Source organism: Taudactylus pleione, unplaced genomic scaffold, assembly GCF_031769625.1.
Source record: "Taudactylus pleione unplaced genomic scaffold, aTauple2 ptg000309l, whole genome shotgun sequence".
In the NCBI taxonomy this organism is placed as follows: domain Eukaryota; kingdom Metazoa; phylum Chordata; class Amphibia; order Anura; family Myobatrachidae; genus Taudactylus; species Taudactylus pleione.
The window spans coordinates 12417925-12442981 of record NW_028284710.1 but is presented as its reverse complement, the minus strand read 5'-3'; the positions used below and the strand labels follow the sequence as shown (position 1 = coordinate 12442981).

Below are 25057 nucleotides of genomic sequence, written 5' to 3'. Positions count from 1 at the left end.
ATAAAAAGTGAGGATGATAGTGTGGAGGAAGTGCTTAAGGAGGATGAGGGGAAAATGTGTGTCCTATCTGACGCTAATGAGGATGTTGATGATGAGGATGTTGTTTGCATAAATCAGCTGCCAGTGGCCACAGTTCTTGCTTGTGATAAAAAGAAAGCCAGAAATGCCACGTCTTGAATTAGGAATTATTTTAATCTAAATTCTGACAACAGTTGTGAAGGCATCTGCACCATTTGTAAAGCCAAAGTTAGCAGAGGAAGGGACGTTAACCATCTAGGCACCTCCTCCCTGTTATGTCATTTGCAGCAAGTTCATGTAATTTGTTTAATAAAATTATAATAATTTGTTTATTAATAACAAGCAGTCCAGTATCAGCTACCAGCAGTTTGGACCAGCACATGCAATCTCCACCACCAACACCCTCAGCATCAACCTCCTCCTTAATAATTGATGGTAGTCCTTCCAAAAAATGTTTTGTGGGGGCCCAAACAAACCAAGGACTTCAGCCACAAAAGTGTCAGTCCTTGTCGCTAAAGTGCTTGGTTTGTTAAACTGTGCATGTCCTTTTTAATATCCCACATAATAGTGTCTGGGAGGGCCCAAGGACCCAAGGACAATTCCATCTTGTACCTCTTTTCTTTACATTTTGCACAATTGGGGCATTGCCGACTGACATTATTATAGTTTATTAAACTGCCATCCTGTCTGCCACTGCTCTGTGGCAATGTTTCATAGATGTCCTATATTTTTTTAAACTGCCAAGAGTTTGTGCCACTGCTCTTCCACTTACTTTAGCCAGCCAGCTCATTGCAGCCTTTGGCCTGTATTGGTGAAAAATAATGAAATCAATATTGTGAGCTCTGAGGTGGTTAAAAATGCCTGAAAATGCCTGCAAATGATTGTTCTTAAGGTTGATAATACTGTAGGAACAAAAACAGGCCCAAATTATGTGGTTTAAGCTGTTTATATGATTTTTTGGAAAAAACATACAGATCCAAAATCAAAACACGTAAAGGTGGTTTTCTAAAACCAAATCCAGATCCAAAACCTTGAAAGAGATAAAGATCCAAAACCAAAGTCAGCGCACATCCCTACAAAACACACAAGGGTGGTTTTGGCAAAACCAATCCAGATCCAAAACACGAAGGAGATATACTGTAGATCCAAAAACAAAAGCAAAACACGGGGGTTGGTGCACATCCCAAGTACACACCATTACCGATGTCCAGGACTTTGACAAACTAAAAACAAAATCTTAAATCATTTGGGTGTAACCATATTTATTTGAAAACAATCGGTTCATTGTTGTGTGTACCAAGTAGATAAGCCTGCTCTCAGATGCATGAGCTCATCCATCTGGAGACTAGCCAGCCTTGTTTCATAAAGGCCTTGATAAATATGTAACAATATGTTTTAGATGTGGTGGGTTGGCACATGTTGCTGTTAATTGTCTTTTCATCTTTCAACCTATGCAAAATGATTCTGCTTATGTATATTAAGGATCTTTGGAGCCTATTTAACAATAATTACATACGCAATGAGAACCTGGTGCTATATTAGCACCCATGATTGCATTGCAGTATGTGATAATAGTTCCGGAATTAATTAAATTGCACATGCAGGGACAGGGGCTTCAAAAGGAGCCCATCCCTGCAATGCAAATGGAGTGAATGATCCCATCAGTGGTCTCTTCACTCCTCTATTGGGACTCATGTACATGCGCAAGTTTCCTGACCTCGCATGTGCAGCAGCCATTGCTGGGGAGGGTTCCGAAGGTACCCTCTCCTGGTAATTGTTGTGAAGTGCTTTAGGGGCCAAACTTGGTAAATCTGACAGCTTCCCAACCTGCATAGAAACCTCTGGGGGCTGTGGCTGCTGTCAGAAATGGAGGTATCAGAGATACATGCTGAGATCCCTACATAGTACATCTGGTGGATATTAATTGTTTGTGAGTATCTCCGGAAAACAGGTATTTTCAGGAAATTAGTTAGAAGTATTTAATGGTAAATAGACCTTTTATCCTGTTAACCTACACTGTTATACAGCAGGCTGAGACAGACAATAAATAGGTGTAAACTTACTACAGAGAACAAACAGGTAAAGGCTCTGTTATATTTACATAGCCCAGTTACTATTGTAAAAGCAGAGTTTGTAAATCTCTCAAAACTATTAGGGAAAACTATTGGTGTAAATTGTATACATGGAGATACATGGAATTATGTTACAAAAGTGAATATAAAACACCCTTTGGTTCCACTGTAGGTATGTGTCATTAGTTCCTTACTTAATACATAGTGCTATATTAAGGATATTTTTTTTTCACTTCTGGAAGCTGTGGCAATCCAGTTTAGGTACAGAAGTAAATACCCAGACACGTTTGCCAACGTTACAGATATAATGGCAGTGTAAGTGAAGTGTTATCTTTTTACAAGCATAAATGGGGAGTCAAAGAATAATGAAGACAGTTATGGGGTACAAAGTGATGTACCAACTACTGATGTAGGGAATGTTGTTGAAACTGTTGAAAGTACATTATTCTTGATCTTCATTTGCGAATGGATCTTTTGCCACAGAGCAATCAAATGATGCCACTAGCAAAAAACTAGAGCAAATGTAAATGTGATCGATGGAAAGCTGGTAGAGTGTGATAGTAATTAGTTGTACCTATCTGGCATTTCAGCAAGATGTATTGTATCAAGTGACAAAAAAAGGGGAGTACATTGGGGAACAATTTGGTAGTTCATAGACCATAATGAAGAATGGTGTTAGACCTGGACCATGGTCACATAACTGCAGGACATTTAGGGGGAACATTGCTTTGTGGCCAGGATTCAATAGAGAAATACCTTAATAGTGCACATCTTGCTATGATTGTCAGTACCATACTCCCAGTCCAAATGCTTGTCCCATTACCCATTTGAAAGAATAATTATAGTTATGGTTGGATCTCTAATACCCAGACTCTCTGAAGTAAATTAATTACACAACATGTTAACAAAGACAATGGACCTGTATAGTATACCCATATATACTAACATCCTGAAGGACAGTAAACAGAGACAGAATTGTATCCGCACAGACTAATATTCCCAAAATTGAATATGATATTTCCTTCTTGTTTAGTATTTATATCTTGTCATGGAAGGGGTTCATCCAGGAACAAAATAGACTTAGAAAAAACAAAGAAAAATGTATTCCTATTGAGGCACTCACAAGATCATATTTGTCATTGGTTTCATTCATTCACCATCCGGGATATGAGAATAAAGGCTATTGCCCACATAACATAAAATATAACCTTTATTAAATATCCTTAAAATAAAAAGCAAGCGAAATATTAAAAATTGAAAAGATTGAAAAAAACAATAAGTAGTGATGAATTTATTTATTTGTTAATCTTGTCTTCAGTGTATTAATATGTATGATCTCTATCCTATATTATATTAACATTAAATTATCAAATATGAAGATCATATTATATATTGGGTTATAAGATCCACATTGGTCCTGTGAAAATTCACAGGTGTACATATACGGTGACTAAACTACTGCAATATTGATCAGTTGTATTCTAAGATCTAAGATGATCCTGTATACATCCACAAATATGAACATATTATTAATGGCGGGACTGCTCCAATGTAATCTAATGGTAGCATGGGTCCATGTTTAACCAATGGTCACAGATGTTGCCCTCACCATCAAGAATATATATGACACATAAGCATACATTAGGGAAAATCATCAGTTGTTTTAAACTCAGATGAAAATATATACCCGGAGGTCACAGTACAAAACCACTACTCTGATAAACATATCAAATTGTTGTCAGCTCAAAAGGTACACCTTAATTATTATTATTATACCTGTGCTGCTATGTCCATAATATAGTGTAGCATGTCTCCCAGACATTTCAGAAATAACTATTGAATACTCATAAGTTCACAGATCATATGGTTAGATTGTTAGAGCTTATCAAGCTATGCCTCTATCAGTTGATACAGTATCCAAATAGGACTAGATGTAGCTGCTTGTCATGAAGCAACAAAAAACAGTGTGTCAATTTTGTCGCTATTAGCAAAGAATATGTCCTTAGTGTGGAGAAATATTAAATAGATCTTTAGCAATCATAGTATCAATCACTTTATTTCAAATAAATTGTATCATTAGTTGGCCCTATGTTCAATGTATGCACACAGTTGAAGAGACCACGTGGAGTGATTAGCGTCTCCTGATCATTATAATCAGATGGCAAAAATGTATTATGATAGTTTAATCAATTCTATGATTGAATTTACAGGTTACATTCCTGTTCATATATTATATTAAATATAGCCACTATCCAGTTATAATTATGCAATAGTGAGAAGTATATCAATATTATCACTATTCACAAAGGAGACTTCCCAATAATGTCCACGTGTGTCAGTTGTGGCTATAAAGATTATTATGTTTCACTCACAAGAATTGGATTTATTATCCTAGGTTAGGTCTACACACACAAATAGTGAAATGGTTAGTATCTCTCTCTAATAGTTATAGCCAAGGTATAGATATTCATAGTAATGACTGTGAACACAGGACCGTAGTGGTATCTACAGCGTAACGCTAATAGCGCCCAGTATAACTAATCAGCAACGTATGGCCTATTATGGCATCATATATTTTGAAGACATTCGATAGGTTTCACTGTTAAAACATACAGCACACGCTGTCAGGCGCGTGCTGCTACCCTGACGTACGTTTCGCACTGAGCTTATTCATAGGAGCTCCTGGTCTCTTCATCTGTGTGCATACATTGAACATAGGGCCAACTAATGATACAATTCATTTGAAATAAAGTGATTGATACTATGATTGCTAAAGATCTATTTAATAATTCTCCACACTAAGGACTAATAGCGACAAAATTGACACATTGTTTTTTGTTGCTTCATGACAAGCAGCTACATCTAGTCCTATTTGGATACTGTATCAACTGATAGAGGCATAGCTTGATAAGCTCTAACAATCTAACCATATGATCTGTGAACTTATGAGTATTCAATAGTTATTTCTGAAATGTCTGGGAGACATGCTACACTATATTATGGACATAGCAGCACAGGTATAATAATAATAATTAAGGTGTACCTTTTGAGCTGACAACAATTTGATATGTTTATCAGAGTAGTGGTTTTGTACTGTGACCTCCGGGTATATATTTTCATTTGAGTTTAAAACAACTGATGATTTTCCCTAATGTATGCTTATGTGTCATATATATTCTTGACGGTGAGGGCAACATCTGTGACCATTGGTTAAACATGGACCCATGCTACCATTAGATTACATTGGAGCAGTCCCATCATTAATAATATGTTCATATTTGTGGATGTATACAGGATCATCTTAGATCTTAGAATACAACTGATCAATATTGAAGTAGTTTAGTCACCGTATATGTACACCTGTGAATTTTCACAGGACCAATGTGGATCTTATAACCCAATATATAATATGATCTTCATATTTGATAATTTAATGTTAATATAATATAGGATAGAGATCATACATATTAATAGACTGAAGACAAGATTAACAAATAAATAAATTCATCACTACTTATTGTTTTTTCAATCTTTAAAATTTTTAATATTTTGCTTGCTTTTTATTTTAAGGATATTTAATAAAGGTTATATTTTATGTTATGTGGGCAATAGCCTTTATTCTCATATCCCGGATGGTGAATTAATGAAACCAATGACAAATATGATCTTGTGAGTGCCTCAATAGGAATACATTTTTCTTTGTTTATCCTGAAGGACTGACCTACTGAATTAAGCATTTGTCACGCTGTTTTGGATTTCCATTGAGCCAGCTGCTAAAGAGCCTCCTGCACTGCTTGCTAACTGGCTTATATATTGGCTACTTGATCCGGACATCATTTACTCATCTATAGCCAGCCGCAAGTGGGTGGCTACCTCGATTGCCAGACCGCAGGACTGTGCGCACACAGCAGCCACAGCGTGCAGCAGGAGCGCTGGGACCTGTGATCTCATGCAGGTCCAGGTAAGACAATAACCCTATAGATTGTAAGCTTGCGAGCAGGGCCTTCCTACCTATATATCTGTCTGTTATTACCCAGTTTTGTTCTATTAATGCTTACAATTGTAAAGCGCAACGGAATATAAGAAACTGTTAATAAATAAATAACAGCGGCTGACTCACCACACAGAGTGACATTTCTGATTCAACCTTGGCAACAGGATAGATATATCCTTAGCAGGATTTTCAGCTGCAAGTGACACAAGTTTTTTTTCCTAAACCAAGGTGCCAAAAGCTGACTATCTACTTTCACACAGAGACAGTTCAATGAGTCTCAGTCAATATTATCCACACAAAGCTATCCAGTTGTGACATTTGCAGCAGGTACTGGAGATAATGCTACTACAAGTCCTTATTTATAAGTATCACATGTTTATATTCATTGTAATTTTATATGTGTAATTTATTGGATTTTTTTTAGTTTAATTCTACTTGTCATTAAATGTACATTGTTTAAGATCGAGTTTTTGATCTTTTCATTCTCTGCCATATTGCAATCCATATTTATGTAGAAGCGCAGAATCCATATGTATTGTTTAGTAGAAAGATTCAACAAAATGCTAAAGAAAATATAAAAAAGGTTAGAAATAAATATGAGAAAAATTTGTACCACTGTATCTGCTATCATACTTGCTTCTGGCCATTAGGGAAGTTCCACAATCTTTTACAGGATAATTGCTATTTGACTTTCTATGTAGAAGACATTTTAGGGAACTACTAAATATTGCAATAAACATGGGTGGGGCAACCCAATCCATACGAAAGTGTTATTGAACATGTTTCTTAGATGCAGGAAAGAACAGCTGCAGTAGCGCCAATGGTGAATGAGCAGATGGAGTAGGCCCAAAAGGCACAATAGAGGGCGCTCCTAAGGACACAGGGCCTGATTCAGAGCCGGACGCTCTGAAAGAGCGCTCAGTCTGAATGTGGGCGATTTTTTTTTTTTGGAGCGCCCTCCTGGCCACTCGCATAGCTGTGGGTGACCACCCACAACTATTGCGAGCGGACAGGATGATGGTCATGACCATCGGGTTTGCGACGAGACCCTCATGGCCGCAAGCCCCAGAGAGCTTCTGGCTCTAATAGAGCCGGAAGCTCTCCCACTGACATCACTGGTGATGTCAGAGGGGCCGCCCACAAACGGCAGGCGTTCACTTGGGAACGCCTCCATTTGTGAAGCCACTCCCCGGCCATGCCTCCAAAACAGTGCGAGCTGTCGATCAAAATCAACAGCCACCCCCTATTAGTGCGAGACCCGGAGTGACGGAGCGCCTGTCGCTAGCCGGGTCTCGCGCATGCGCACGTCAGAGCCAGCTCCAGCGTGAGCATGCGCATTGGCCAAACGTCGACCTGGAGCGAGCGCATAGCGCTTGCGAGCGGGTCTGAATCAGGCCCACAGTGTTTAATTTATTTCCTATTGTAGAAAGTGCATTTTTGGCAAAATGGCAGGGACTTCTTGAAATCATTGAAAACATGGGTGAGGTTAAATATAAAGTGTGCCAGCCCGGAAAACAAAGTCTACCCTGGAAGGATAGATTAGCACTGTCAGTCAGACTTTTGACTCTGGTATCCTCAATACCTCCAGTTACCAAAATAACAATAGCAAAATCCCTCTCGCCTATTCAAGAGCATGAAGCAAATCAGTTTCTCATAAGAAATAGACTACTAATTTCTATAGTAACTGATCAAATGAAAGTAATTAAACATGACATAATCACTGAACCAGTAGTTAACATTATCCTAAAACTCTATAGAATACAAGAACCCCAGCAAGAGGTGGTTTTCAAAGAAATAAAATAAATGTTGGATGTAGACATAATAAAAGTGTCACATACTGTAGTGAGTGGTTAAGCCCCACTGTACTAATCCTGAAGCCAGGTGGGATGCTTCTGCAATGAGTTCCAAAAACTCAATACAGTGTCTAAATGTAATGCTACCCTATGCCTTGCATGGATGAATTAATTTAAAGACTAGAAAAAGTACAATACTTAACAATTCTAAATTTAACAAAAGTACTGTCAAGTGCCATTAGCAGACAGGGCAAAAGAAAATATGTCCTTCATCGTACTGTTGGTCTTTTTCCAGCAAGATGTTGCCTTTTGAGTTATATGGGACCTCTGCCACCTTTCAGAGCATGATGGATAGAATTATAAGGCCTCAAAGACAATATTCTGCTGCTTAACTCAATAATGTACTGTTGTCATTTATAGTGCCACATACCAGCACCTCTACTTAACATATAGTGTTGCTCAGTGTTATAGAAAACATAAATTTTCAGTATATGGCAGTGAGGGCACTACATGCCCTATCTCCACTACAGTGATGCCTGCACATAAGGGGCACCAACATTTAAAAGAGGAGAACCTACTTTTTCAAATGATGCAAAGAAGCTATTATCTATGGATTGTCTGTGCTCTTTACAATATGCAATATGTACAATATGCACTCTGCAATATGAAAAAAGTTACATTTTATGTAGATGAAGGAGGGTACATCGTTCCCTATCTCCCCAAAACATGGCTTGCACCAAGGTGGGGTCCCCCTTGTTTAAAAGAGCAATGTCTCATCTTCTAACTAATTTTCCTCCTTATTAGTTATTGGCTAAAATATTATACAAACAAATCTAATCTTCCACAGATGCATGGGGACCTAATGTCTAGATCTCTCCCAACTTGTGTTCAAACTAAAGTGTAGTGGATTTGTTGTGAATGAAGTAGATTGACCGTGGCTACTTAATAATAGGGCAGCTAATCTGGAGCAGTCACTTAAATGTTATTGGCTAAGTGGTGTAATAGACCACTCCTGTTTGGAGATTAACTATTTTTGTCTCGGGTATGCCCATAGGAATTTTTTTAACTTCCATATGGAATTTCCAAATCTTAAATTTAGATTAGGGTAGATCACGGAAAGAAGATTTAAGGTTAGTATTTTGTAAAAAGGAAAAATGTATTTGAAAGTTAAGAGGATTTACAATATTTTATTTATTAATTAATATTATAAATTAAAATTATACATAATTTTATTTATTACATGATATTAATTGTATATTTTATACAAGGGGCAACATGGTTTTCAAACTCTAATGCTAACTTTAAACAGTTTTATCTTCTAAAAGAAAATTACTTACTATTTTAATAACAAAGTCATAAAGGACAGAAGTGTGTATACTACAGATACAGAGAGTACATAATAAATGCACAATTTATAATGTTGTTTTGATACATGATAACGTGAGTTGATCCCACATAAAGGAATACATGAATAGAATTTATATATTTATATTTTTTTAAATAATTTTGGATTACTATAGAGGCACAAATCTTATATATACAAATTGGTCTGTAACATAGGTTACAGTTGGCAGGATGAGCAATTAGTAGAAGTATAAAATACAGTAAGGCATAATAGGAAAACAAAATATCAACACATGGAAGGGACCATGTAGTTGTGGTATGGATGGATATTGAAAGCAGTCAGTGTATTGAAGGAATAAGTACATGATAATAACATATTAATAAAGGACTGCAAACAAAAAGTATGGTGGTCGCTCATATCATCTTAATGACATAGCACAGGCAGTGGCGTCACAAGGGGGGTGCGGGGGGTGCGGCCCGCAACGGGTGTCACCCTTCAAGGGGGTGACACCAAAAACAGCAGCACACACACCCGTGGGCCACACCCCATCCACAGAGACGTCTGCCCCCTTCCCCGGCACCACCGCCGATCATGGCCTTGAACGCCACCGCTGCCGGGGATCACTTCATTCCCTCACCGCAGCCGGCGTCCAGAGCCACACATAGGCACAAAGCACAGAGCATCTCTCTGTGTCTGTGTGTGGCTCCGGACGCCGGTCGCGGTGATGTCATCAAGCATGCGGCACGCCGAGAAGACGAGGAGCGCGCCCGGACACCTCTAGTGCAAACCAGCCTGGACATCTTCAAGAAAGGTAAGTAGTAATGCACAGTGGAGGGGGCACAGCATAAGGGGCATTATTGGGGGCATTCTGGGGCCACTGCATAGGGGCACTACTGGGGGTACTGTATAGAGGGCACAGTATAAGGGCACTACTGGGGGCACAGCATAAGGGGAGCTCCTGGGATAGTCTATAAGGGGCACTACTGGGAGTATTGTATAAGGGGCACTGCATAAGAGCACTACTAGGGGTACTGTATAAGGGGGCACTACTGGAGGTATTGCATAAGGGCACTACTGGGGGTTCTGTATAAGGGGGCACTACTGTCTGGAGGCACTACTGGATGTATTGCATAAGAGCACTACTGGGGGTACTGTATAAGGGGACTGCATAAGGGGCACTACTGGGGGTATTGTATAAGGGGCACTGCATAAGAGTAGCTACTCGGGGTATTGTATAAGGGTCACTACTGATGGCACTGCATAAGGGGACACTACTGGGGGCACAGCGTAAGGGGCTCTAATACAGGAGGCATTGCAAAATGGGCTTTAATATAGGAGGCATTGCATAAAGGGCTATAATACAGGGGGCATTGCATAATGGGCTCTAATACAGGGGGCATTGTATATTGGGCACAACTACAGGGGGCACTACTAAAGGGGGATTTGCATAATGGGCACAGCTACAGGGGGCATTGCATAAGGGGCACTACTACAGGTGGAATTAAATAAGGGGCACTACTACTGTGGGCATTGTATAAGGGGCACTACTACTGTTGGCATTGTGTATAAGGGTCAATAATGTGGGTGTTGTGTAAAATGGGCACTACTGTGTGCCAGAACATAAATTAGGGACACTACTTGATGGTGTAATGTGACTCAGGAGCACTATGTGCGGTGTAATGTGGATACGATTGTGCTACTGTGTGACATAATTTGAATTGGGGATAGTATTGTGTGACCATGCCCCTTTCTTTTGAGATCACGCCCCTTTTTTGTGGCACAGGCCTTAGGCGCACGCTGTCCTTTTTTTGATAAATCGTCGGGGGAGAGGGGGGAGGGGGTCGTTCCACCACGTCTCAAGGACCAATTTAAGCACTGCTACCCAGAATATCGGGTGTGGCATCATCACGCCTGCTGGGTGTGCCTTGCATTCTGGGAGGAGCACAGTGTGACTGCTAGACTGGTAAGGGGGCAGAGTTCGCGGAGCTGCGCACCTTTGTCCCGACTTTTTTTTTTGTGGAGGGGGGTGTCACCGTTCATTACAGCACCGGGTGACACCAACCCTAGTGACGCCTCTGAGCACAGGTGCTTGTAAAGGCCGGGGTTTACACTGAACCATAAAATCTTTTTTTCTATATTAATAAAGGAGATGACCTAATAACAAATGAGTGAGGACAAATTGCAAAAAATGGTAATAGCAATTAATGTTATGCAATGATGGGTAAAATTACCAGGTAAAGTTGCAGGAGGATGCAGTAGAAGCATTCCTGCGGTGCAGGGCCAGATATACAATGGGGCAGGTGGAGCTGCAGCTCCAGGCCCCCCACGTGAATAGCATCATTCTAGAATCTCTCCTGGAGTGGTGCTGCCAGCTGGCAGTGCACCTGTCTTGCTGCTGGCCTCCGCTCATGCTCAGAAAGAGTATGACATGTTGTTACTGTGGCTGGTCCCTCCTCCAGGACCAGCCACCATAGGCATGTGCAGGGGCCAGGGTGTGCTCCTCCAGGACCAGCCACCATAGGCATGTGCAGGGGCCAGGGTGTGCACCCGCACATCTCTTAGGCAGCCCCAATTAAATTTTTTCTAAGCAGTGGGATCAGCAGCAGGAGATAGCATTGGTGGCCAATAGGGGTGCCGGGAGGTGACCACCTGATTTTTTTATTTGCATTAACAGTAATAGACTGCTGAGACAATGGTCTATAGCTCAGTTGCTGGGAGACTCACAATGCTGCAGACTGCCTACAGTATTCCCATAGAGGCAGAATGTGGCTAATCATCTAACACAGGAGGCACAGCTTAACCACTTCCTGTGCACATGCTGTGCCCCCTGACCACAATTGTTGTACTCCTCTGCTGCCTGGACGCCACTCAGAAAAGCAATGGGCATGGTGGTGGGAAGGATGTGCCACCAAGTTGATGTTTTCCTCTCAATGGCATGGGGTTTGGACATCAAAGCTGCATGGATTTGGATCAGATGTGACTGCAGTTGCCTATGTCCAGCCACATAATTCATACCACTGTCCCCTTAGAATCTGTCTGACTGCACCTTTTATCACCAGTCTTTGTCCCCTCCCCATTCCCAGCGTCTGCCTCCCTCCTCACTTGTGCCTCTGTCCCCTCTCCACCTCTGCCTCTGACTCCATCCCCACCTGAGCTTTCACCCCTCTCACCACCTGTATCACTTCTCTTTTACTGCCTCTGTCTCTGCCAACTTCCCAACTTGTGCCTCTGTCCCATCTCTACCTGTATCTATGCCCAATGGAGCAAGTGTAGCAGAAGTTTTGTTAAGGAAACATTAGACTGCCTGGCAGGTAAGTAGACCCAGGAGTAGTGCAGATTAGCCATGACCAGAATGAGATCAGGTCAGTGGTCTGTGTATGAGAAAGAAGGGTGTTAGTATGTCCCGCACACCCCTTATCAAGACATTACATGCAGTTATGCCAGCCACCCACGGGCTGCTGCACTGTAGTGAGTAGGCAGATGTCCAGAGTAGTCCCTCCCATCTCCAGAATCAGGTCATCCCCTCTTCCTGCTCCTGCACTCAACTACCTCCTTATATTCTACTCCTCCCACACCCATGTCAACTACTCCTTACCCCCTATCCTGTCAAAGACTGCCACCCCTGTAAATCTCCAGAGCTGCTCAGCACAGAGACCAGAGCAAAGAGATAGAGAAAAATTTAATGATATAGTGAGGGGAGGTAGAGCAGTGTGAAGAGTAGTGCAGTTATGTAGTGTAGTAGTGATGCTGTGTGGAGAGGAAGTACAGTTATATAGTGTGGAGGTGTAGTGCAGTTATGTAATATGGGGAGGCAGAGCCGTAACTAGACTTTTGGTGCCCTGTGCCAGAAAAGACATTGGTGCCCCCCCCCTATTTTTCAAATAGGGACATAAGAAGCGCACCCAAAAAAGGGCCAAAGCCTCATGGGGAAGGGCCAGGGAAGAGATAGGGGAGGCCAGGAAATGCTGGGCATAAAAGAAGAGGATGCTACAAGTGAGAATGATAATAAACAGAAAATTGACAGGCCCAAACAGCGCCCTCTGACCTGCTGTATCTTGAGTCACATGTTGCACCACCCTAGTTACGACGCTGTGGGGAGGTAGTGCAGTTATGTAGTGTAGCGATGTAGTGTGGAGAGATGGTGCAGTGTTATAGTATGGATATGTAGTGTGGGGAGGTAGCAGTGATGTAGTATATGGAGGTAGTGCAGTGATATACAGTAGTGCTGGGATGTAGTGTAAGGAGGTAGAGTAGTGATACAGTACCATTATATATTGTATTGATTCCATGCAGGGATGTAGTGTGGGTAGTTAGTGTGATGTTATTGCATTAGATATGCTTAATGTGTGTAGATACTCCCTTATATATATGTGAAAGCCTCACTCTTCAGTGACGGTCCCTACGACCATGGGGAATGTTGGGAAGTGGGTGAAGTGGGTGAAGTCTGATGTGCAGTGTGTCTATAGTTTGCAAATGGCTGAATAAAGTAGCACAACAGTTATAAATTGATTTACATGCATACAAACAAAACAGTTAGCATAGTGATGTAGTCTGGGGATGTACAGCAGTGTGTACAGGTACATAGTGATATAGAGTGGAGGTATCATAGTGATGTAGTGTGGGGAGGTAGTTTAGTGATATAATGTGGGGAGTAGGGGCATCTTTAGAAAGGAGGGGGCACGTGTGCCTTCTCCATCCGGGGCCCCCTCCTCTCTTCCTGGTGGCCGGCAGCCGACTGACATGGTTGGCTGGCTACTGGAGAATTAGTAGACTCTGGGCACTAGAGTGTGCCCGGAGTCTACTGCGCATGCGCAAAATGCTGGAAAAATGGCCGCACCTTCCATTTTCCGGCTTTTTGTACAGCGCTGACACCCGGTAGGGACCTGCACCCATAATAATACTTACCTCTCCGGAGTACCATATCGGCGCGGGTGTCCGGCAATGTAAAACGACTGGAAAATGGCCGCGGTGGCCATTTTTCCATCATTTGCGCATGCGCAGTACAGGGAAAATGGCCGTCGCGGCCATTTTCCCAGTTACCTGTGCATACACTATAGACTCTGCGCACACTCTAGTGCCCAGAGTCTATAACTCTGGCGCTGGCCGCGCACAGCTCAGTGCGCTGCCGGCCACTGGGCGGAGAGGAGGGGGCCCGTGTCAGAGGCTGCACACGGGCCCCCTCCTCTCTAGAAATGCCCCTGATACTAGGGGGTTGAGATTCCAATCAGAACTCCAGTTTGTGTATGCTGTGCAGAACTTTGACCCAGGGAGCCTGCTCCATTGGATGGATTTGGATGAAAACTTCACAGGGGGATGACAATTGGTCTTGGATGCCTAATGGAGTGGTTGGAGTCCCAGACAGACATCAAGGGGGAGTGCACCGTGCAGATATTTGCCCTAGGGAGCATGTTCTGGGCCTTCCATTGGATGGATGTGGATGATATCACACAATAAAACTTAATAACTTGAAGATTTTAACCCGGGCAATGCCGGGTACTGCAGCTAGATACATATACATCATAGACTGTTTTTTTAATTGCTAGAGACAGATCTGAATTATGCCAATGGATTATGTAAAGGTTATCTATATACCTATGTACAGTAATAATATGAATTTTAAAGTCCTGCCAATATTAGCAAATTTACTGTTATACAACAGAGGTCATTTGTTTCACAGCTATTGCTATTTTAGCAAATGTATCAATATATTTTCATTATGCTTCTCACTCTATTGTGTTTGGTGGCTAATATAAATTTAAACCAGCCCAATACATATCAAGCCATTGTACTGATGAAGTCCTGAAGTGACAAAACACATTGGTGTGTGGCTGCCACGCTGAGATGTAAACTGCTTATTTTCACTCTACTCAAGAGGTTTCATAAAAGTCTTCATGGTCGGGATGTTCTTCAATTCCTTTTGTGCTTTAGATAAAATTCTCTCTTTTATACAGTAACTTTAATTAATTTTACAGATTTTTATTAATTCATTTTGAATATGTTAAAATACCTTCAGCACATGTTTAGACATGTTTTAGTGCAATTCTAGCCTTTTTGAAATACCACAATAGTACTATGTCATCATTTTTATTAATTTTTCATATAGATAATTATTTACAGTAAAGTCTGTAAGTTATTTGTTTGTAAAGAACATTCTGAGTATATATTTAGAAATAGGAAGTAATACAGCTACTTTACATTAATTATATTATCACACACCGAAAATATTTTGATTAACAGATATGTCGCAAACTATTCTAGCAGCTTTATTCTAATTTCCATAAAATAAAATCACATTAGCTATATAGAAAATGTACAGCAATTAAATACTCTCAGAGGATTTCTTATTATATTTTCCCACAAATATACAATTTAATCAGGATTGCTCTGTCTAATGTAAAAGCAGCATTAAGCTTATATAATTAAATTATATATAATTTTGCTGCAGCAGCTTTTGCTGCAATGAGAACTCACAAGAATATAATGATTCTCAGATTGCAACTATAAACCAAAATATATGGACAGCTGACAGCAAAGGGAGCCTTGTTGCATTTCATGTCCACTTGAAAGTTTGTACAAAAAATAATTAATAAGAAATATCATCATCCATGGTTATATTGAATTATCATGGAGTTGAATAGCAATATGTAGCTCATGTGTTTAAAGGCAATATTTTTAAAACAATATTTGTGTTAGTATATTTATGTTAAATTGTTAGAAATTAATTTTAAAGACATCTTCTTTCATCAAAATATTTAACAACTGTGCAGTTTGAAGTAATTCTAATATAATTTTCCATGACAGTGATGAATGACTATTACTCCAACACTAGGGAGGAAACATCCAATCTTTTTCTTAATTACAGACTTGGTCCCTACAGTGTCCACCTAATATAGTATTACTTCTGTGATCTTAATGTGAAGCCTAGATTTGAAACATAGAGCTAAGTAATAATGAAGCCTTTGCAACCTTACGTAAATAGGGGACAACTTTATGTTGTATTTATTTCACACATATTGAACTAAAGTTGATTTTATTTAATGCATTTCAAATCTATGCCATTATTGTTTCGATTTTGTAGTTATATATAGATGGTAGCTAGCCATGCATATCTGGAATGGACCATGAAAATTGTGTGCATTATGGCCTATTTGAAATGATAACATAGGGCCTGATTCAGACCCGCTCGCAAGCGCTATGCGTTCGCGAGCGGGTCGATGTTTGGCCACTGCGCATGCGCACGCCGGAGCCGGCTCTGACGTGCGCATGCGCGAGACCCAGCTAGCGACGGGTGCTCTGTCGCTACGGGTCTCACACCAAAGCGGGGCAGCTGTCGATTTTGATTGACAGCTTGCCCCGTTTTGGAGGCGGGCAGGGGGGGTGGCTGGCCAAACGTAGGAGTTACTGAAGGAACGCCTGCCGTTTGGGGGCGGCCTCCCTGACATCACGAGTGATGTCAGTGGGTGAACTTCCTACTCTAATAGAGCAGAAAGCTCACTGGGGCTTGCGGGAACGAGACCCTACCACAAGGGTCTCGTCGCAAGCCCCGATAGTCGCGATAGTCGAGACCATCGCGACCATCACCTGGCCACTCGCAATAGTTGTGGGTGGTCACCCACAGCTAAGCGAGTGGCCAGGAGGCCGCACAAAAAAAAAAAAAACGCCCTGATTCAGAGCGGCTATGAATCAGGCCCATTGTCTGCTTGCAAGATGGACAGTGCAGTTATATGGGAAACACAAATGACACCATATACATCTGATACAACATACAGTATACATCTGCTACAATGCAAAAAAAACACCAGTATGAACAGAACATAAATATACTGGTCTATAAACACATTTTTATTACTGAATATACAAAATGTACTGTTTTGCTTTTGTCAGACATTTTGCATAGCCTAAAACTCTTATAATAGTTTTAGCTTAATTTTAGTGATTATTATAAAGTAATTATTCCATTTGATATTATTATTATGTTAACCATTCAAAACTTTCTTTCAGTTTAATAAAATAGCAGACCACTGATTTTCTTTTTTTTTTGCCAGATTTTATTCAAGGGATCTTTTTTATATCCAAACAACGTAATTTCTGGCCCTCTGTTACAACATTTTTATCACACATTTCAAGTGTGATTAATAGTGTCTGCAATTCTTAAAGGACTGTGATCAATCCTTTCGTTTATCAGAGACAACTGCATGTAAGCATCACAATTAATTAGGCACATGCACAGTGTATAAGCAAATCTCGGTAGAAAAATAATACATTAATAAAGTTTATGTATGTTTGCATGTATAGTATATATATATATATATATATATATATATATATATATAAACAACACAGGACCGGCACTCATCAAAAATATAGACAGCTTTGCCGGGTGTCCCCACAAAAATAGCAAAATACAGACCAGGAGGTGCGGCACTCACGGACCCATACGAAGAAACACGACATCTGGCTCACCGTCGTGTTTCTTCGTATGGGTCCGTGAGTGCCGCACCTCCTGGTCTGTATATATATATATATATATATATATATATATATATAATGAAATGTAGTAATATCATTATACTTTTTTTTGTCTTCTGCAGGGAATTGAAGATCATATGGCCTTTTTAATAACAGTTCCAACAGCCATAGCAATATTCTTTGCAATATTTGTCCTTGCCTGCATTGAATCTGTGTTCAAAAAACTTCTAAGGATTTTCTCATTGGTCATCTGGGTATGTCTTGTTGCTATGGGATATCTGTTTATGTGTTTTGGAGGCATCATATCAGCTTGGGATCAGGTATGTTTTATGGTTAATGTGTAATTATCAATGAAACTGTAATTCAATTATATTGTTTTATTGCATCATAGTTTGTGTCATATTATGCATTGTTTCTTTATATGTTTTTAAATACTGTATTCTACACGTGAGGCTTACAGGAGACCTGATTACTCCCTTTTGAACAAAAGATATTATGGAATTCTTATAAACACACATTAAATTGCAGTTGACCCATACGTATATCCCTTTGTTTTTTTTGTTTTCTCTAACGCTGGATTGGGAAATATCCTACAAAGGAAACTAATTTATAATTGCCATAATAATTTTAATGGCAGAATAAGTTATACTGGGATGGCGATAATTAAATAGAACAATGACTTTTACGGGTATATTTACTAAAGTGAGAGTTCTTAGAAATGGAGATGTTGCCCATAGCAACCAATCAGATTCTACTTAACATTTAACTAGCACCTTCTAGTAGATAATAGCTAGAATATGATTGGTTGCTATGGGGAACATTTCCACTTCTAAAAACTCTCACTATAGTAAATATACCCCTTAGTATTTTGAGCTAGCCGCACAAATTATGTGCATGTAAGGGTGAGAACAGACACTGCTTGCTGTAGAATTTGTAAGCAATACTCACTTTCAAAGCATTTTATTCTGAAAGCAAGTATCTGCATCCCTTACTGTAAGTACAGTATTGCGTAATTGAATATTGAGAGATAAGCACCACAGCACTAGATAATGCTATATTAAATCACATCTAAACAGTATATGGTGGTCTATTCATTATGTTAATTATCGGGGTCTGAACAGACCCCAATAATTTACACACTAACTTGCCGTGAGCACCAGAGCAATTCATCATTGCTCCGGCGCGGAGACAGCTGATCCAAAAGTCAGCTGTCTCCGTGAGCGTCTTCACTGCTCCCTTCAGAGCAGTGATAAACTATGCACAGGAGCCCTGACGTCTGGCAGAAGGAGCCAGACAGGGGCGGAGGGATCTGAAAGGATCCCTTTTCATGACCCGGAACTCCTTCCCATAGGAAGGAGCGGGAAGCGGTAGTGGGAGCACGATGGCGAATGCTCCCGCAATCAAGCTCAGAAAATATTGTCTTTTCTGAGCTTGATAAATTCTGGAGAGAAATGTAAGCTGGAGATATCTGTGATATCTCCTGCTTTACCTTCTTGATGAATGGCCTTCTTGATGAATGGCCCAATAACTTAATGATGACTAGACCTCTTAATCACAATACCTGGCATAACTTTTTTGCCATATTTTACATCACCCCTGAGCCTCCGGTGATAATTTCAATGAATATCATATGAGGCTAACAGTTGAGTATAGTCAGCAGAATGAATACTGCATACGTGAATTTGATCTATTTTCAGCACTTATGGTGCAAATACAAATACAATTATCCACCACCAGAAAACATATCTACTATACTCTCCATTGTACATACTGTACTACTGAATATTAAGTAATAAGGGCTACAGTATTGACCTATGCACAGTGCAATATTGAATAACAGTGGTGTATTGTGTTACACATATAAATTAAGTATCATGCAATAGAGTGGAAGATTGGCCTTGAGTTGTATAACTGTTCCACTAAACTTTCATATAATTAATATATTTCCCCAGTTTATTCTTATGTGAAGTAACTATTAAGATATATAAAGTACAGATGTGTGTCTTAGTCACATATGTTAAACAATAGGATGCAACAAAACCGCTAAACAGGACTGCACTGATTAATCTGACACTTGTACATGTGTGTATGAATGAGTCTGAATCTGTATATGAAGTGCTACAATGCAGTATTACTATTGGGTCTCTATTTCATATATTCCTGGTGATTACAGAGTTAATAGTATTGAACAGAAGGTACAGAATTATCACCACAATAATAATGTTTTGCTTATGTACAGAGAATTTACAGTAGATATAAAGGAGAGATGAATCAAACCTTGGAGAGAGATAAAGTACCAACCAATTAGCTCCTAGCTGTCATTTTTCAAACACAACAGACTGTAAAGTGACAGTAACTGTAGAAGGTGATAAAGTACCAACCAATTAGCTCCTAGCTGTCATTTTTCAAACACAACAGACTGTAAAGTGACAGTAACTGTAGAAGGGGATTGGTTGGTACTTTCTCTCTCTCCAAGGCTTGATACATCTAGCCAGTGGCGTAACTATAGTGGGTGCAAGGGGTGCGCTTGCTATAGAGCCAGGCGGAAGCTTTTGTGGCTACTCTGCAGTGTCCACAGGAACACGATCATGAGTTGGAGAGGAAGCATTGTAGTGCTCAGCCTGACAGTGCCCAGCAGCCCCACACCGGGTAATGATCTCTGTGGAGTGATGTATAACTGGACTGCCTATGTCTTTCCCCAGCTGCTGCAGAACTACAAAAACCAGCATGCCCTGACAGAGCATGCTGGCATTTGCAGTTAGTTGGTAGAGACACAGGCTGCTTCTATACAGATTGTGTGCCGCATGTGCTCAGCATGCTACCTTCTGATGTTATGTATGTGCTGGGTTAAATTACATGTCATAGAGAGACAGATTTGTTACATGCAGGGGCACTGAGAGGGGGGGGCTGCACTTTGAGACTGCTCGCGGCTGCTAAGTAGCAGCCACAGCAGTCTTCTATGCCTGTGGGGAGAGCGATCACACTGATCGCGCCCCCCACCGGCTATGCGCCGGGCTTGAGGGGCTCACAGTGCCCCCCTCCCCAGCACTGTAAAACATTTTTTTTTCTTCCCAAAGGGTGTGGCCACGCCTTCTGCAATTAGGCCATGCCCCCTTCTCCCTATCCCGGCGCGGCTGTTGGCGCCCCTGGTTACATGTTACATTACATTAAATCGTATCATGCTGGCCCCCCCTTCCCTTATCCCACAGGTTGTGTCACATCCCTGTCAGTGTGTAACATAAAACTACACAAATTTAATATTATGTCAGTGTAACATGGGAAGCTACATACATGTAACAACATCTAATGGTGCGTACACATGTAGCGATTTTAAAGAACGATTTGAACGATAACGATATCAATATCATTACCATTACCGTTCAAATCGCTCATTTAAAAGGACCCTACCAACTTACCATTGACCAGCGATGCACGGCCATGTATGGATGATAGCGATATCAGGGCCATCTCTTCCATTGGGCTTGTTGGGCAGTTGCCCAAGGGCCCGAAGCTTGTAGGAGCCCACCAACCCATCCCCCTGCAGCCTGACCAGTTGGTAAATTTGTGATATTTTTATAAGCCAGCCGTCAGTGCACTGTATACTGAAATAGCCTCCCCCCCGGTGATGAGTATTCACCTCAGCCCCAGTTTCACTTCATCTGCCGGCTTCAGACAGAGTCTCTCTGCATGTGTGGGAGGTCTGATGGGCATGCAGGAGGGTTTAATTTTATTGACCATTTAAATTTTTTTCCCATGAATGGATGGGTAGAGGCCCCAGTGCATTACTTTGCCCAGGGTCCACACTGCTGTTGAGACAACCCTGAGTGATATCATCCATCGGCCATGCATGCCGGTCACTATAGTCGCTGGTAGGTATGTGGTGTGTTGGGTGATCGATATCAATCATCCATCACACCAGGGAGGGTGCATGACGATCAGCCTGCGATATCGTTATCTCTGGCTGATCGCTACGTGTGTATGCACCATTAGTGTGACATAGGAAGCTGCACATGTAATATTTTGAATGTTACATGTGTAACTTCCTATGTCAAACTGACAGAATATTACATGTACGTATTAATCTATACATGGAGTATAATATAGTCCATTTTTGTGATATATCTTTAACTGTTTAGGCAGCGTAGCTAAGAGCCTGAGTTGGGGGCCCTGTTAAAGATATTGTTATGGGACCCACAAAGTTCTAGTTACACCCCTGCATCTAGCCCCCCGGTCTGGTAACAGTCTGAATAGCAGACTGCAAAAGTGAAGGTTCCTGTGCTCATAAAAGGGTAAGAAAGTATCTCTCTCTTTCTTCCTCAATTAGATACTGCTAATATATAAATTCAAGAAGCTAATTTTTTTATATTTCTGCTTAATGTACAAAGAACAGTAATGTTTCCTTACAGCCAGGCAGGCATTTTCCTTCATTTTGTCATTTTATTTGTTGATTAAATAACTAGCTGTAAAATAAAAATATCTACTGTATGAGATACAGTAGTTGCACCCTATCTGCTAGACTGTGTCTCCGGGGCCTATTCATAATCGGAGGCCATATGGCCTCCGATGATGAAGTATTGAACTCACTGCGAGGGATACTTAAGTAAGAAACGTGACACCGGAGCAATTCATCATTGTTCTGGTGCGGGGACAGCTACTCCGAAAAGCAGTTGTCCACATGGTTTGTATCGCTGCTACAGAAGTAGCTGCATTACTTACCTGCTCCTAGTCATCCTGGCTACGCATACATGACTGCTCGGAACCCTCTTTGCATCCACGGAACTCCTTCCCATAGGAAGGAGCGTGGATCCCAGAACAAACGCCGTCTGAAGATGGCACTTGTTCTCAGAAGCAATATCCGAAATCTTTCAGTTTTTGGAGTTTGCTGTATATCGAGGGGTCCTATCGGACCCCTGACGATGAATAGCCCGGTAACCTAGATATGTGGAAATTAGCATTTCCGTATGGTGTTGAATTCGTTAATAAACCTTTTAATATATTCCTTCCTATAAACCTCTAAGATTCACCTGCCTAGAACCTCTAAGACAAAACCCTGCCTAAAACCTCTAAACAGAACGCTAATTGCGTACGCAGTTTAACCGCAAATAAGGACAGGAGTGGAATCTGTGTTTCCAACGCACAAGTATTATTCAGGTAAAAGTACAGTCAGTTACACGCAATCTATACATACACAAGTTAGGCGTAAAAGGAAATAATACAGACCCAAGTACGGTTATACATACGCTGCGCCTCTGGACCCAGAGATAGACTTCTGACTAGATATCCTCAGTTCACCCAAAATTCAGCATGAACTGGCAAACCAGTGTTCGGACACATGTATTTATTCCCCCCCAGACTGAAACAGGACAAAAGGGGAACTTCCTGCTGATCTCATTGGTTCCCAGAGGAGAAGCATATGTAACGACACATTTAACAGGTTGTGTCAAATGGACTTTCCCTGCCTCTAACAGCCGGAGTCTTTCTGGTAACGCCTCCTGTAACATTCCATCAACTAAACATTTTGTTGCTTGTAAGTTCTGCGATCCGTAGCTTGAGTTTGCATGATGCGATCTCTCCACCGATAACACCGGGATTCTGTAAAAAGCGTACGCTTCAGAACGAAACCAAACACACCTTGCTTATCATGTATAATACCTTAGATATCAAAAACCTCTATTTCTTAGCATTTAAACTAACTTAACCAACTTGAATCATACAATTTGATGCTAATGGAACCTTGTGTGCGAATATGTAGTGTGTGAGTATTCGGGGTTTGATATAAGGATGCTAGTTATTAATGGGTGAGATTTAAGTGCATAATTTCTCATACACGAAGTGAACATCCAGCAGTGTGGATGGCTGAGGGTTGTAGTTCTACATGCCCTCTGTCAGCAGGCCCCCACCTGTTGTGTGTTCAAAGGAAAACAAAACCTCTTTTGTTCTCACAGACTCTTGTGTGAAATGCAAATGTATTACCACCTTAAGCTGTTGAATTTTGGGGCCATCCTGTCTAGGATTCAGACAAATCCAATTATGTAGATATTATATTACAATTGCCACAACTATACTTTATCTGCATCCAGGGATTCCCAATTTGTATGTAAAAATACCCATTGCCTCTTCTTATTTACTTTTACTCAGAAAGCTTGTTTTTCCAGTTGCCCTTGGTAGGTTAACAAAAACATTGCCATCTGTTCTTAGCTCCTGAGTTATAACTTGAATTGACGCTGACCACAAAAATGGTGTCTTGCGATCTCATTTCCAAAATGGAGTCTTGCGGCCATTCGCAAGATGGCGTCGCCGCGATTAAATTTTGAACTGAACTTGTCTCAGCCAATTATTCAGCTTCGACAGTCCACCCTTTGATAGCAAACAACATGCTATCACAATCTGCTATTAGAATTTAATTTAGGCTTACATTTACATATTATTTGGTGTTATTATGGGATGGCACAAGGTGGTTCTTAATCCATCAATAAAGTGTCTCTAGGCGGGGGCATAAAACTACTATTATACGCACACCGCGGATCTTGGGAGATCATGTGACAGATGTGGGAATGCACCAGTCTTATAACAGCAGTTTTGAAGGGGAATTTGAGACTTTACATTGTCTGGGTGTTCTATAAATAACATTTCAATAATATCTTCTATGCATGTCTAAATATTATACATTTAAATGATGGTACTTCCTAGCTCAGGGTTGTAGTGCAGCTCTGTATCTACCTCGTTATACATATTATCATTTCTGACCACCATCATAGTTTCATTCCTTCGTTTCACTCTGTTTTCACATTTTCCACACTTCAACACAATAGGAACACACCGAACGCATATGCCAATTACTATGATGACAATCAGTATAAGGATCAAGAATTTGCCTACGCTGGCGACCACTTCCTGGACCCACTCTCCTAGACCCGAGAACCATTTCACTGGGTTCAGCCATGACACCCATCCTTCTATCTTTTCCCCTGCTTCAGCCACTGATGCGTTATGGTTCTTACGAAATTCCCACTTTAGCTGCAGAATCTCATCCATCTTCTGGTCTATCACCTCCTTAGGGTCGCTGGTATCATTGGTGACATAAGTGCAACACTTTACTCCAAATTGGGTGGCTAACATTACGCAATACCCTCCAGTAACAGCCGTTAAATAATTCAACACTAGCCTGTGTTGCACTAGTTCTTTCTTGTACGCTTGCAATTCTCTCCCTTTGTACCTGAATGTGTCATTGTACATCTCGGTGATATTATCTATTAATTTAGCAAGTTCCTGGATATATCTAAAATTTAATGTACCCCTAGCAATTCTGGTGGGATCCAGGGCGACTAAAACTTGGAAGCCAGTTGTCTCACTGATTAACTGAGCG

General features: G+C 40.8%; 1 protein-coding gene across 1 annotated transcript in view; it reads left to right on the top strand.

The window, feature by feature from the left end:
• ADCY2 (adenylate cyclase 2) overlaps nt 1-25057 on the top strand; it is a 1382785-nt gene that overhangs the window by 171662 nt on the left and 1186066 nt on the right. The window contains exon 2 of the mRNA XM_088442287.1: nt 17814-18011. Coding sequence (XP_088298413.1) covers nt 17814-18011 — 198 coding nt within the window. The remainder of the gene's footprint in view (nt 1-17813; nt 18012-25057) is intronic.